Source organism: Mobula hypostoma, chromosome 13 (assembly GCF_963921235.1).
Source record: "Mobula hypostoma chromosome 13, sMobHyp1.1, whole genome shotgun sequence".
Classification (NCBI taxonomy): domain Eukaryota; kingdom Metazoa; phylum Chordata; class Chondrichthyes; order Myliobatiformes; family Myliobatidae; genus Mobula; species Mobula hypostoma.
The window spans coordinates 93,995,927-94,009,873 of record NC_086109.1 but is presented as its reverse complement, the minus strand read 5'-3'; the positions used below and the strand labels follow the sequence as shown (position 1 = coordinate 94,009,873).

Genomic DNA, 13,947 nt, shown 5'->3' with positions numbered 1-13,947 from the left:
CCACCTGTAGGGAGACAGGCAGAGTAGAATGGGATGATCTGGAAACATAGATTTTTAGAAAAATCATGTGATGTGTTGTGTTAATTTCTAACCTACTCCCGAACTCTGCACCCAGTGCAGTACCATCAAGCTAATGCAAGTGAATAGCTATTGAGGATAAAACAGTCTCATAATACCCCAATGCAGAAATCCCTGAACAATCATTTACAAGGCAGCCTTGATAAATGAACAAAGGATAAATGAATAAATGAAGAATGCTCTGTGTGCTGCATAATATTAATGAAGCAAAGAGCATGAAATCAGATTTCTAAACCAACTGCAAATACATTTTACAGCATTGTCCCAGCACTGTTCTGGGCATATTCTTACTAAACTTCAAAATACACTTAAAAACGCAAACATGAGGAAATCTGAAGATGCTGGAAATTCAAGCAACACACACAAGATGCTGGTGGAACGCAGCAGGCCAGACAGCATCCAGAGGAAGAAGCACAATCGATGTTTCAGGCCCAGACCCTTTGTCAGGACTAACTGAAAGAAATTTAACTATCTCTTCTTTTTAAACAGAGAGTGGTGGGTGTGTGGAGGTCCCTACCAGGGATGGTGGTGGAGACAGGTAGGGGCATTTATGATACTCTTAGATGGGGCATAGTGGTAGCATAGTACTGTTACATCGCTAGTATCTTGGGTTCAATTCCCACAGCTGCCTATAAGAAGTTTCTGCGTTCTCCTAGTGACCACCTGGGTTTCCTGCAGGTGCTCTGGTTTTCTCCCACGTTCCAACAACATTCAGGTTCGTTGGTTAAATGGTTACAATGGAATGTGGGAGGAAACCAGAGCACCTGGAGGAAAGCTGCATGTTGGAACGGGCTGGTCACCAGCATTCACTTCCTGACATCTCACACTGAGAGATCGATAAGTTTTATACATTCTGTCACAAAATGGATGATCTTCCAGCAGCAGCTAAGATCAGTTTCAGTGTGCATGCCTGAGAACAACCCGGAGATCACAGTGTTCTCTGAAACACAGGGTAACACTTGGCAAAGACAGCTTTATCCCTTTCTAGACATTCTTGGCAAATACACAACCCAGAAGGAATTGGGCATTACCTTACCCACGATGCAGCCAGCTCAAGATCGGGACAATCACCTCACGCATATTATCTCACCCACACTGCAAACAACTCGAGATGAGGAATTGGACCATCATCTCCTTCACACTACAGACATCTTAAGATGAGAAATTGGACAAACATTTCATCCAGAATGCAGCCATCTCCAGACGAGGAACTGGGCGATCATCTCATCCACACTGTAGATGTCTCAAGTGTAGCAATGGGATTGAGACCCTAAACGTGCATGAAGAATCTGACTGGGAAGGCCCATCTCAAGAGCCAGCCAGCGACATCTTGGTGCTTGTTAGGTCTAGTAAGGAGGCATCCTGCTAAATGACTTTTGACAATCTCTTCAGGGAACTACATACAACTCCTTCTCCCACAGGACCTACAGGACTGCTTGACAGACTTGCACAATGGAGATGTCTTGTCTACAGGTCTCCGGTCATCTACCCTTCTACAACCGGAAAACCGAATGGTCCTATCTATCACGTCACGCTGCCACTTTTTTGATCTATGAGGATTTCTTTAACAAACACAGCAACATTACTTACCGAGGTTTTTGTTTTCAACTAGCTTCTTGAGTGCCTCTTCACTACAGCTGTGAGTGTTGGTAACGTCGCAGATGCCGTCCTGGACTCGGAACTCGTAGATCCCCAAATCATTGTGGTTACTGACAGCAAGAAGCCGTCCACTGTTGGGTGAAGTCTGTAAATTCTCAGTTGTTTCCCAAACAAAGCTGTAACAAAAGTGTCACAGGCAGAGAAAATACATCAGCTTGAGAAGAAATATATCAAATCCCTAATGATACACCACCTGTGGTTACACCAGACAGCCATTTGTACCAGGAAATTGGTATCAGCAGCTTATGTGCAACAGGTGGACTTTAACTTCTATATGACCAGCATCAAATATAGATGCAGGATTCACAACAATCTCACCTATCTGAACCTCATTAAGGCATGACTAACTGAGTAAGAGCTCTTTGCTACACTCAATTACTGCCATTAAAATCAAACTTTAATATCATCCAGCTTGAAGGTAATTCAGAGCAACACGCACAAAATGGTGAAGGAACTCAGCAGGTCAGGCAGCGTTTATGGAAAGGAATAGAGTCAATGTTTTCAGCCAAGACCGTTCATCAGGACACTCCAGTCTAGAAAGTAATTAACATTTTTAACTTTTTCATTTTTTATACTTCCAGCACAACACATTTCTTTGATTACTTCAGATAACCACTCGGTACTAACACCTCCTTCATCCCTTTTACTTCATTTCTCCTTCCTTCCATCTACCACTTTGCATCAATCCTTCCCTTCTTATCATTTCTTTCAGCCGCAGAAGTTGTTTTGGAAATAATTCGGAAGATGTGTGGCTCAGGTAGTTGATGGTTGGGTTCAGTTGTTCTCTGATCTCGCCAATTTACTTGCAAACGTTTTATCACCATGTGATGAGACTTCATCAACGCGTTATTGATTGTGGTGTGGCCTCCGAATGCTTGGCCTTCATCAGCGCACTGACAATGTCCCTCACGTGGTGATGAAACACCTACAAGTAGATTGCCAAGACGGAGAAAACTCAACCCAGCCAAAACTTGTGTTATCACAAGATTTGATGGAAGATCATCCAACCTGAACAGTTCATTCATGTTATGACGCCAGGGTGGCGCGGGCAGTGGCGACTGTGTGTGTGCAGATTCTGACTCCGATTCCAATTCTCCCATCACAGAAACTGCTCATCTTTCTGAGTACTTCAGCATGCTTTTATTTCTAACTCCAACCTCCTTGGGTAACGAACACATTCTGTTAAGACATCGTGGTAACGGTAGTGTAGCGGTTAGCATAACCCTTTACAGTGCCCGCTGTAAGATTGGGGTTCAATTCCAACCACTGCCCCACTGCCCGTAAGGAGTTTGCATGTTTTCCCCACAACCAGTGGATTTCCTCCGGATGCTCCAGTTTCCTCCCACATTCCAAAGACAAAGATCAACAGGTTAGAGTCGGTGAGTACGTACGTACGTGTACACACACACACACACACACACACACACACTTAAGTAAGTACTGCAAAAATAGAAATAAAAAAAAGCAGAGGTAGTGTTCATGTGTTAATTGAACATTCAGAAAATGGATGGCAGAGGGGAAAGAGCTGTTTCTGAAGCATTGAGTGTGTGCCTTCAGGCTTTTATAACTCCCTCCTGACGGTAACAGTGAGAGAGGGCATGACCTAGATGATGGGGGTCCCTAATGATGGACACCATCTTTTTGGAACATCGCTCCTTGAAGATGTCCTCAATACTGCGGAGGCTGGTGCCCACGATGGGGTTAAGTTTACAACTCTCTGCAGCTTAGTTCGATCCCGTGCAGAAGCCCACCCCTCACCCCATATCAGACAGTGATGCAGTCTGTCAGAATGTTCTCCACAGTACTTCTGTAGAAATTTGCGAGTGTTTCTGGTGACATACTAAATTTCCTCAAACTCCTAGATCCTCAGACATGTTGACACCCAGGAACTTGAAATTGCTCACTCTCTCCATTTCTGATCCCTCGATGAGGACTGCTGTGTGTTCCCTCATCTTACCCTTTCTGAAGTCCACAATCAGCTCCTTGAAACTCATTACTGACAATTAGTGCAAGGTTGTTACTGTGACACCACTCAGCAGGTATATCTCACTCCCGTACACCCTTTCGTCACCATCTGAGATTCTACCAACAATGATTCTATCATCAGCAAATTTATAGATGACATTTGAGCTATGCGAGGCCCCATGTGCCACCAAGGCACTAAGGGTTCAGACGACGACGATTTGAGCTATGCCTAGCCACGTAGTCATGGGTATAGAGACAGTACAGCGCTGGGCTAAGCACATCCGGGGTGTGCCATTGTTGCTTATTGGCGAGGTTGAGATGTTATTTCCAATCCGCACAGATTGTGGTATTCCGATTAGGAAGTTGAGGATCCAATTGCAGAGTGAGGTACAGAGGCCCAGGTTCCGGAGCCTTTTGATCCGAACTGTAGGAACAATTGTGTTAAACGCTGAGCTGTAGTTAACAAACAGCATCCCGAATAGGTATTTGTATTGTCCAGGTGTTCCAAGACCGTGTGAAGAGCCAATGAAATCACACCTGCCGTTGACCTATTGTGGCAACAGGCAAATTGCAGTGAGTCCAGGTCCTTGCTGAGACAGGTGTTGATTCTAGCCATGACCAATCTCTCGAAACACTCCATCACTGTAGATGTGAGTGCTACTGGGCAAGAGTCATTACGGCAGCTCACCCTGCTCTTCCTGGACGTTGGTATAATTCTGTCCTTCTGAACCAGCTGGGAACTTCTGATTGTAGCAAGGAGATTGAAAATGTCTTTGAACACACCCGCCAGTTGGTTGGCACAGGTTTTCAGAGCCCGACGAGGTACTCCTTTGGGGCCTGTTGCCTTGCGGGTTCATCATCATCATCAGCATCAGGTGCCGTGCACAGTTTGAGCTTTGACTGTCATGGCCCACACACTCCTGTTTCAGGTCAAGTGGATCAATTCATTGGTGTTCATTTCCAGTTCTCTGGCTGCTGTCTCCATCATCATTTGTCTTTGCCTTCCTCTTGCTTTCTTCCCTTCAATCTTTCCCATAATTACCGTGCATTCTAACTCCTCTTTCCTAATCACATGTCCAATGAAGTTACGTTGCCTTTTCATGATCTCGTACATTACTGCTCTTTTTGTGTTTGCTCTGTTCATAACATCCTCGTTAGATATTTGTTTCGTCCATGATATTCGTTGCATCCCCCTCAAGAACCACATCTCTGCTGCTTCAATTCATTTCCTCATGTTACTAGATATTGGTCAACATTCTGAGCCATATAACATAACTGGATAAATGTAACATTTCAGTGCTCTAAGGCAGGTTGTCACGCCTAGTTTAGTATTGGTCAGTATACTCTTCATTCTCGTAAAGGTGTCTTCTGTCATCCCTATTCTTCTGTTGATGTCCGTGTCGCACCTGCCATCTGATGTCACCCAGCTTCCTAAGTAGCAAAAGTTCTGTACTTGTTTTATGTCTTCCCCATTTATTCTCAGCCAGCAGATAGGATGCTTCTTTTTGGATATCACCATACACTCTGTCTTTTTGCAATTGATTGATAGACCCATTTTTGCACTTTCTTCAACAATTTTATCAATTAAGTTTTGTAGTTCTTCCTCTGTACTTGCAATTAACACAGTGTCATCTGCATATCTGAAATTATTGATGTTTTCACCACCAACTTTGATTCCCAAGATGTCTCTTATTTTTTGTAATATTGTTTCACTGTACACATTAAATAAATCAGGGGAGAAATCACACCCTTGTCTAATGCCTCTCTTGATTTTCGTAAACTGACTCACTTCTACATCTATTCTTACAGCGGCAGTTTGTTCCCAGTACAGATTTCTGATCAGGTGGAGGTCCTTTGAATCTAGATCTAGAGTTTCCTATAATATTTCAAATAACTTATTGTGCTTCACTTTATCAAATGCTTTTGTGTAGTCGATAAAACAAACAAACAAATCTTTTTGTGAGGGTTCACCCCTCTTGAAAGGCAGCCTGAAGTCGGCCTCTGAGACAGAGATCAGAGGATCAATGGGTGCCGCAGGGATTCTCACAGCTATAGTTTTATTCCCCCTTTCAAAGTGAGGATAAAAGGCATTGAGCACGTCAGGGAGTGAAACATCACAGACATTCATAATGTTCGGTTTCGTTTTGTAGGAAGTAATTCCCTGCGAACCTTGTCAGAGTTGGCATGCATCTGATTCTGCCTCAAACCTCATTCGGAATTGTTCCTTAGCTTTTGAAATAGCCCTCTGCAAGTCCTAACTGGTTTTCTAGTACAGACCTGAGTCGGCAGACTTCAATGCCACAGATCTAGCCCTCCGCAGACTACAAACTTCCTGGTTCATCCAGTTTTTAAATTGGTCATGTACAGTAAATTATCGTAGACACACAGGTTTTAATGAAAGGCTGGCCCAGGAGAGGACTCTGGCAAGCTGCAGTAGGGGTGGTGGGTTAGGTTAGTGGGTATGCTGCGTTGGTGCTGGACACTTGTACTGGAGAATGAGGTAACCCACATCTCAGACTGTGTTGATCACATATTTCACTGGATGATTCAATGTTCATGTGACAAATAAAGCCAATCTCCCTTTAAAAACATTCACAACTCAATTTTGTCCGGAGTTCAGAACACACATAAAAGTCACCCCAATTGTAATCATACCTCCACGATATTGTAATGAATGGTATCAGAAGCATACCAGATTGAAAAGGAAGAACAATTACTAAAAACAGAAAGAGTGGGGAAACAAGTTCTGCTGTTTGTGGAAATGAAACTACGTGCATTCATCAAAGTTCTGAACTAAAAATATTATACAAGTTCGTTCATATGCATGGGTGCCCATTAAGTCAAGAATTCTTAACCCAGAGAGGGCCTGTGTTTTGCACTGGACATTTTATGCTAGTAATGGCATTTATTTGCAATAGACACAAGGTGAAAATAATGACTCAGAAATTGTGTGGATGCGAACAAAAAATGCTACAGGATTGTGATACTCTCTCTATAAAAGCAGCTTCCAACACTGAGTTTACTTCACATTTCCACGGCATTTTCTGAGTCGATTTATCACAATTGCCAAGTAGTAAAACCCTTGACATTCTCTTAAGCATATCCTTTTAAGACAAAATCTGTTCATAACAACTTGCCCTTGAACTCTAACGAATCAAAGCTCCAAAGAAAGCAAAAGGTGGAGAAAAGCAGCCAGCTGCAGAGGGGTGCGGAACTGCGGGTAGTGACCAGAATGTGCTCAGTTAGCCATAAATACTTAAATAAATTAAGGCAGGAAGAGAAATAACAAGAAGTGGCATTATTTGGGGAATTGCCAAATACATTATTGGCTGGTAAACATTGTACAGAGATTCATAAAAACAAGAGATTCTGCAGAGGCTGGAAATCCAGAGTAATACACATAAAAAGTACTGGCGAGGGCAGGGAGCATCTACAGAGAGGGGTTGACACTGCAGGCTGGGACACGTGAGTGATGATAAACCAGATTCTGGTTTGGGCCTCTACTGTGGACTGAGAGTGGCAACAGGCAGGGAGAGAGGATTCATGGCTGGGAAAAGGGAGAGGGAGAGTGAAGCACCACAGAGACATTCTGAAATTATCAATAAGCCAAATGACCTTGCCTGGTGTCTCAGGGCTGGGTGTGTCTACACCCTCACCACCCTCTGCCCTGGCACTCCTTCTCTGTCACCTGTCCCACACCCCTATCACAGCACTCCACCCTCACCATTCTCAACATCTCTGAATTTACAAACTCACTGTCCGTTCCACATTGACAAACACAGTACTGTGCTGAAGTCTTAGGCACCCTAGCTATATATACTGTATGCACTCAAGACTTTGGCGCAGTATTTTATGTCGTGAAATTTGTTGTTTTGCAGCAGTACAAAGAAATACATTTAAAATTACTATAAGCTGCAATAAAAAATACAAAAAACATGTAGTGCAAGAAGAGAGCAGAATGTTCATGGACCATTCAGAAATCAGATGTCAGAGAGGATGAAGCTGTTCCTAAAACGCTGAGTGAGTGTTCAGGCCTCTGCACCTCCTGCCGGATGGTAGTAGTGGGAAGAGTGTTCTGGATGAAGGTGGTGCTTACTGATGGACACTGCCTCCTTGAGGCAATGCCTTCTGAAGACATTCTTGATGGTGGGGAGTCTAGTGCCCATGATGGAGCTGACTGACTTTACATCCTTCTGCAGCTTTTTCCGATCCTGTGCAGCGGCCCCTCCACACCAGACGGTGATGCAACCAGTCAGAATACTCTCCTTGGTACATCTGCAGAAATTTGCTAGTCTCTGCTGACATACCAAACCTCCTCGAACTCCGAATTAAATATAGCCACTGGCATTCCTGCATTGTGACTGTTGGATCAGTGTGTTGGATAATGAATGGACACAAGGGATGGTGTTTAAGCTGGCATCTTGGCCATCAAAAACACTGTGGGCTGAATGGCCTGTCCCTGTGCTGTACTGCTCTATGCGACAGATGCTAAAGGTCTGGACAGACATCAAGTGCAGTGTTGACTTTAGAGGTTAAAAGCAATTAAAAGACTTTAAGATATAAAAGGAGAAAGGCAAATTCCTGGAGTAGTAGCACAGAATCAAAAAAAAAAGGATGAGGCCATTCAACCCATCCAGTCCTCACACACCCATCAATCACAAAGAAGGCTTGGCAGTGGCTTCACTTCATGAAGAGCTTGAGGATATTTGGTACGTCACCACAGAGGCAGCATGGTGGGCGTAGTGATTAGCACATTGCTTTACAGTGCCATCCAGGTTCAATTCCCACCACTGTCAGTAAGGAGCTTGGACGTTACTCCCACATTCCAAACACATGCAGGTTAGGGCTAGTGAATTGTGGGCATGCTACGTTGGTGCTGGAAGTGTGGTGACACTTGCGGTAACCCAGCACAATCCTTGCTGATTTGATTTGGCATGAATAATGGTCTTCACTGTATGACTTGATGCACATTTGACTAATAAAGCACATCTTAAAAAAAAAACTAGTGGAATTTCTATAGGTGTGTGGTGGAGAGCATTCTGCCTGGCTGCATCGCAGATTGGTAAGGATTTCCCAATGCACAGGAATGCACACAGCTGCAGAGGGTTGTAGACTCAGACAGCTTCATTACAGGTACAACCCTCATGTTCGGCACTGCTTTGTGGGCCGAAGGGCCTGTATTGTGCTGCAGGTTTTCTGTTTTCTAAACCCTCCCCTCCCCTCCATCAAGGACATCTTCTAGAGGTGGTATATAAAGGAGGTGGCATCCATCATTAAGGCCATTACTACCATCAAGCAGAAGGTACAGGAGACTGAAGGCACGCCTTCAGATTTCTGAATGGTCCATGAAACTATACTTAATACTTCATTCATCGTAACAATTGATACTAGAATGTACAATCATCACAGCGATATCTGATTCTGCGCTTCCCGCTCCCTGGATTACAAATATTAAAAATAGTAAAAATTAGTAAATATTAAAAATTTAAATTATAAAACATAAATAGAAAACAGAAAAATGGGAAGTAAGGTAGTCCAAAAAAACCCAGAGGCAGAACGAGATATTTGGATGGAACTATTACTATGAACACTACCTCGTTGTTCCTCTTTTAAACTCAAACAACAGGAATTCTGCAGATGCTGGAAATTCAAGCAACACACATCAAAGTTGCTGGTGAACGCAGCAGGCCAAGCAGCATCTATAGGAAGAGGCGCAGTCGACGTTTCAGGCCGAGACCCTTCGTCAGGACTAACTGAAGGAAGAGTGAGTAAGAGATTTGAAAGCTGGAGGGGGAGGGGGAGATGCAAAATGATAGGAGAAGACAGGAGGGGGAGGGATAGAGCCGAGAGCTGGACAGGTGATAGGCAAAAGGGGATACAAGAGGATCATGGGACAGGTCCGGGAAGAAAGACAAGGGGGGGGGGGTGACCCAGAGGATGGGCAAGAGGTATATTCAGAGGGACAGAGGGAGAAAAAGAATGTGTGCATAAAAATGAGTAACAGATGGGGTACGAGGGGGAGGTGGGGCCTAGCGGAAGTTAGAGAAGTCGATGTTCATGCCATCAGGTTGGAGGCTACCCAGACGGAATATAAGGTGTTGTTCCTCCAGCCTGAGTGTGGCTTCATCTTTACAGTAGAGGAGGCCGTGGATAGACATGTCAGAATGGGAATGGGATGTGGAATTAAAATGTGTGGCCACTGGGAGATCTTGCTTTCTCTGGCGGACAGAGCGTAGATGTTCAGCAAAGCGGTCTCCCAGTCTGCGTCGGGTCTCACCAATATATAAAAGGCCACATCGGGAGCACCGGACGCAGTATATTACCCCAGTCGACTCACAGGTGAAGTGATGCCTCACCTGGAAGGACTGTTTGGGGTCCTGAATGGTGGTAAGGGAGGAAGTGTAAGGGCATGTGTAGCACTTGTTCCGCTTACACGGATAAGTGCCAGGAGGGAGATCAGTGGGGAGGGATGGGGGGGACGAATGGACAAGGGAGTTGTGTAGGGAGCGATCCCTGCGGAATGCAGAGAGAGGCGGGGAGGGAAAGATGTGCTTAGTGGTGGGATCCCGTTGGAGGTGGCGGAAGTTACGGAGAATAATATGTTGGACCCGGAGGCTGGTGGGGTGGTAGGTGAGGACCAGGGGAACCCTATTCCTAGTGGGGTGGTGGGAGGATGGAGTGAGAGCAGATGTACGTGAAATGGGGGAGATGCGTTTAAGAGCAGAGTTGATAGTGGAGGAAGGGAAGCCCCTTTCTTTAAAAAATGAAGACATCTCCCTCGTCCTAGAATGAAAAGCCTCATCCTGAGAGCAGATGCGGCGGAGACGGAGGAATTGCGAGAAGGGGATGGCGTTTTTGCAAGAGACAGGGTGAGAAGAGGAATAGTCCAGATAGCTGTGAGAGTCAGTAGGCTTATAGTAGACATCAGTGGATAAGCTGTCTCCAGAGACAGAGACAGAAAGATCTAGAAAGGGGAGGGAGGTGTCGGAAATGGACCAGGTAAACTTGAGGGCAGGGTGAAAGTTGGAGGCAAAGTTAATAAAGTCAACGAGTTCTGCATGCGTGCAGGAAGCAGCGCCAATGCAGTCGTCGATGTAGCGAAGGAAAAGTGGGGGACAGATACCAGAATAGGCACGGAACATAGATTGTTCCACAAACCCAACAAAAAGGCAGGCATAGCTAGGACCCATACGGGTGCCCATAGCTACACCTTTAGTTTGGAGGAAATGGGAGGAGCAAAAGGAGAAATTATTAAGAGTAAGGACTAATTCCGCTAGACGGAGCAGAGTGGTGGTAGAGGGGAACTGATTAGGTCTGGAATCCAAAAAGAAGCGTAGAGCTTTGAGACCTTCCTGATGGAGGATGGAAGTATATAAGGACTGGACATCCATGGTGAAAATAAAGCGGTGGGGGCCAGGGAACTTGAAATCATCGAAAAGTTTAAGAGCGTGAGAAGTGTCACGAACATAGGTCGGAAGGGATTGAACAAGGGGTGATAAAACAGTGTCGAGGTATGTCCCCATCCCTCCCCACTGATCTCCCTCCTGGCACTTATCCGTGTAAGCGGAACAAGTGCTACACATGCCCTTACACTTCCTCCCTTACCACCATTCAGGGCCCCAAACAGTCCTTCCAGGTGAGGCATCACTTCACCTGTGAGTCGACTGGGGTGATATACTGCGTCCGGTGCTCCCGATGTGGCCTTTTATATATTGGTGAGACCCGACGCAGACTGGGAGACCGCTTTGCTGAACATCTACGCTCTGTCTGCCAGAGAAAGCAGGATCTCCCAGTGGCCACACATTTTAATTCCACATCCCATTCCCATTCTGACATGTTTATCCACGGCCTCCTCTACTGTAAAGATGAAGCCACACTCAGGTTGGAGGAACAACACCTTATATTCCGTCTGGGTAGCCTCCAACCTGATGGCATGAACATTGACTTCTCTAACTTCCGCTAGGCCCCACCTCCCCCTCGTACCCCAGCTGTTACTCATTTTTATGCACACATTCTTTCTCTCACTCTCCTTTTTCTCCCTCTGTCCCTCTGAATATACCTCTTGCCCATCCTCTGGGTCACCCCCCCCCCCGTCTTTCTCCCTAGGCCTCCTGTCCCATGATCCTCTCGTATCCCCTTTTGCCTATCACCTGTCCAGCTCTTGGCTCTATCCCTCCCCCTCCTGTCTTCTCCTATCATTTTGCATCTCCCTCTCCCCCTCCAACTATCAAATCCCTTACTCACTCTTCCTTCAGTTAGTCCTGACGAAGGGTCTCGGCCTGAAACGTCGACTGCACCTCTTCCTACAGATGCTGCTTGGCCTGCTGCGTTCACCAGCAACTTTGATGTGTGTTGCTCCTCTTTTAAACTACTTATTTTTGCATGTCTTAAACTGCCATAAATTAACACATTTCGCGGCATATGTCAGTGATAATAAACCTGACACTAATTAATGTATTTTTTGTGAAGTAAGGATATAGTCCATGGAGCTGCGGCTCAGAATTAAACACAAATAAATGAGACTATTCAGCCCATCACGGCCATACACGCTCAGCCAATGAGCTGACTCTTGGACTACAATTCCCAGGATGCCGAGGGCGGCACTCAGGTGACACCGTCAGTCCCTGGACCCCGAGACCCGCTGCCTGCCGACTCACTCGGTGAATTTCCCCGTGGCAGCGGCCACCGTCCTCTGGCAGAAGCGGCCAGCATCTTGACACAGGCCGGTGAAGCACAAACCACCTTCCGCCGCCTCGCCCGGCCGCCAGAGCCCACATAGCGCCTGGTAACCGCAGACGGCTTTGGGCCGCGACAGGCCGCTAGCCTCCCTCCATTCCGGCGCGGCATCCAGCAGCACCTCCAGGACGCGACGCCCCGGTTCCATGGTCGCTCCCAGCCCCAGGTCGCGACTGTTTACCGAAGGCCGCGGGGCCCCCAAACCACCGAGCCCGCGCTGTGACTGACAATGACATTAGCCTGTCAAGCGTAAGGACTTGGAGACACTGTCGGTCAATGGACCAATCAAAGAACAGGGGGCGGGCTTGAATTTACGTTTTCTTGAGCCGGCAGGCTGAAGAAATCGATATCAGTGCGGCGAGAATCTTCGATACCCCCCTGTCCATTGCGCCTGGGTGAGCTTAGTTGAGCATCTTGGTTAGCATGTACCAACTGGGCCGAAGGGCCTGTGTCTGGGTTGTTTGATCTGCCGCTAAACAACTAATTTCATGACACAAACACAAGATATTTTGCAGAGGCTGGATACCCAGACACAAAATGCTGGAGGAACTCAGCAGGTCAGGCAACGTCTATGGAAATGAATAAACAGTCCACATTTCACGCTGAGACCTTTCTTCAGGTCCAAATTTCATGACAGTTGTCAGTGATAATATAATTGATTCTGACTTTTAAGTTTGCAATTCAACGATCAAAGCAAGTTTATTGTCAAAGTACATAAATGTCACAACTATATACAACACTGTGATTCAATTTATAGCAGGCATTCACAGTAAATACAAGAAACACAATAGAATTAATGAAAGGCCACCCCAAACCAACGTGCAGAAGACAACAAACTGTGCAGATACAAAAATAATAATAATAATAATAATAGTGAGTAAGCAATAAATATTGAGTATATGAAGAGTCCTTCAAAGTGAGTCCACGGGTTGTGAGAACAGTTCAGTGATGGTGTGAGTAAAGTTATAGACAATAGACAATAGGTGCAGGAGTAGGCCATTCGGCCCTTCGAGCCAGCACTGCCATTCACTGTGATCATGGCTGATCATCCACAATCAGTATCCAGTTCCTGCCTTATCCCCATAACCTTTGATTCCGCTATCTTTAAGAGCTCTATCCATCTCTTTTTTGAAAGCGTCCAGAGACTTGGCCTCCACAGCCTTCTGGGGCAGAGCATTCCTTATATCCACCACTCTCTGGGTGAAAAAGTTTTTCCTCAACTCCGTTCTAAATGGCCTACCCCTAATTCTTAAACTGTGGCCTCTGGTTCTGGACTCACCCATCAGCGGGAACACGCTTCCTGCCTCCAGCGTGTCCAATCCCTTAATAATCTTATATGTTTCAATAAGATCCCCTCTCAGCCTTCTAAATTCCAGAGTATACAAGCCCAGTCGCTCCAATCTTTCGACATATGACAGTCCCGCCATCCCGGGAATTAACCTTGTGAACTTACGCTGCACTCCCTCAATAGCAAGAATGTCCTTCCTCAAATTTGGAGACCAAAACTGC

The 13,947-nt window shown here is 45.7% G+C and overlaps 1 protein-coding gene across 1 annotated transcript in view; it reads right to left on the bottom strand.

Annotated features, from left to right (window-relative positions):
- The window catches only part of spg11 (SPG11 vesicle trafficking associated, spatacsin), a 208,412-nt gene extending 195,484 nt beyond the window's left edge, over positions 1–12,928 (bottom strand). Inside the window, exons 1-2 of the mRNA XM_063066206.1 lie at positions 12,360–12,928; positions 1,669–1,853 (exon numbers count right to left, since the gene is read on the bottom strand). Of these exons, the coding sequence (XP_062922276.1) occupies positions 1,669–1,853; positions 12,360–12,586 (412 nt within the window). The 5' untranslated portion in view covers positions 12,587–12,928. The remainder of the gene's footprint in view (positions 1–1,668; positions 1,854–12,359) is intronic.
- Positions 12,929–13,947: the final 1,019 nt, after the last annotated feature.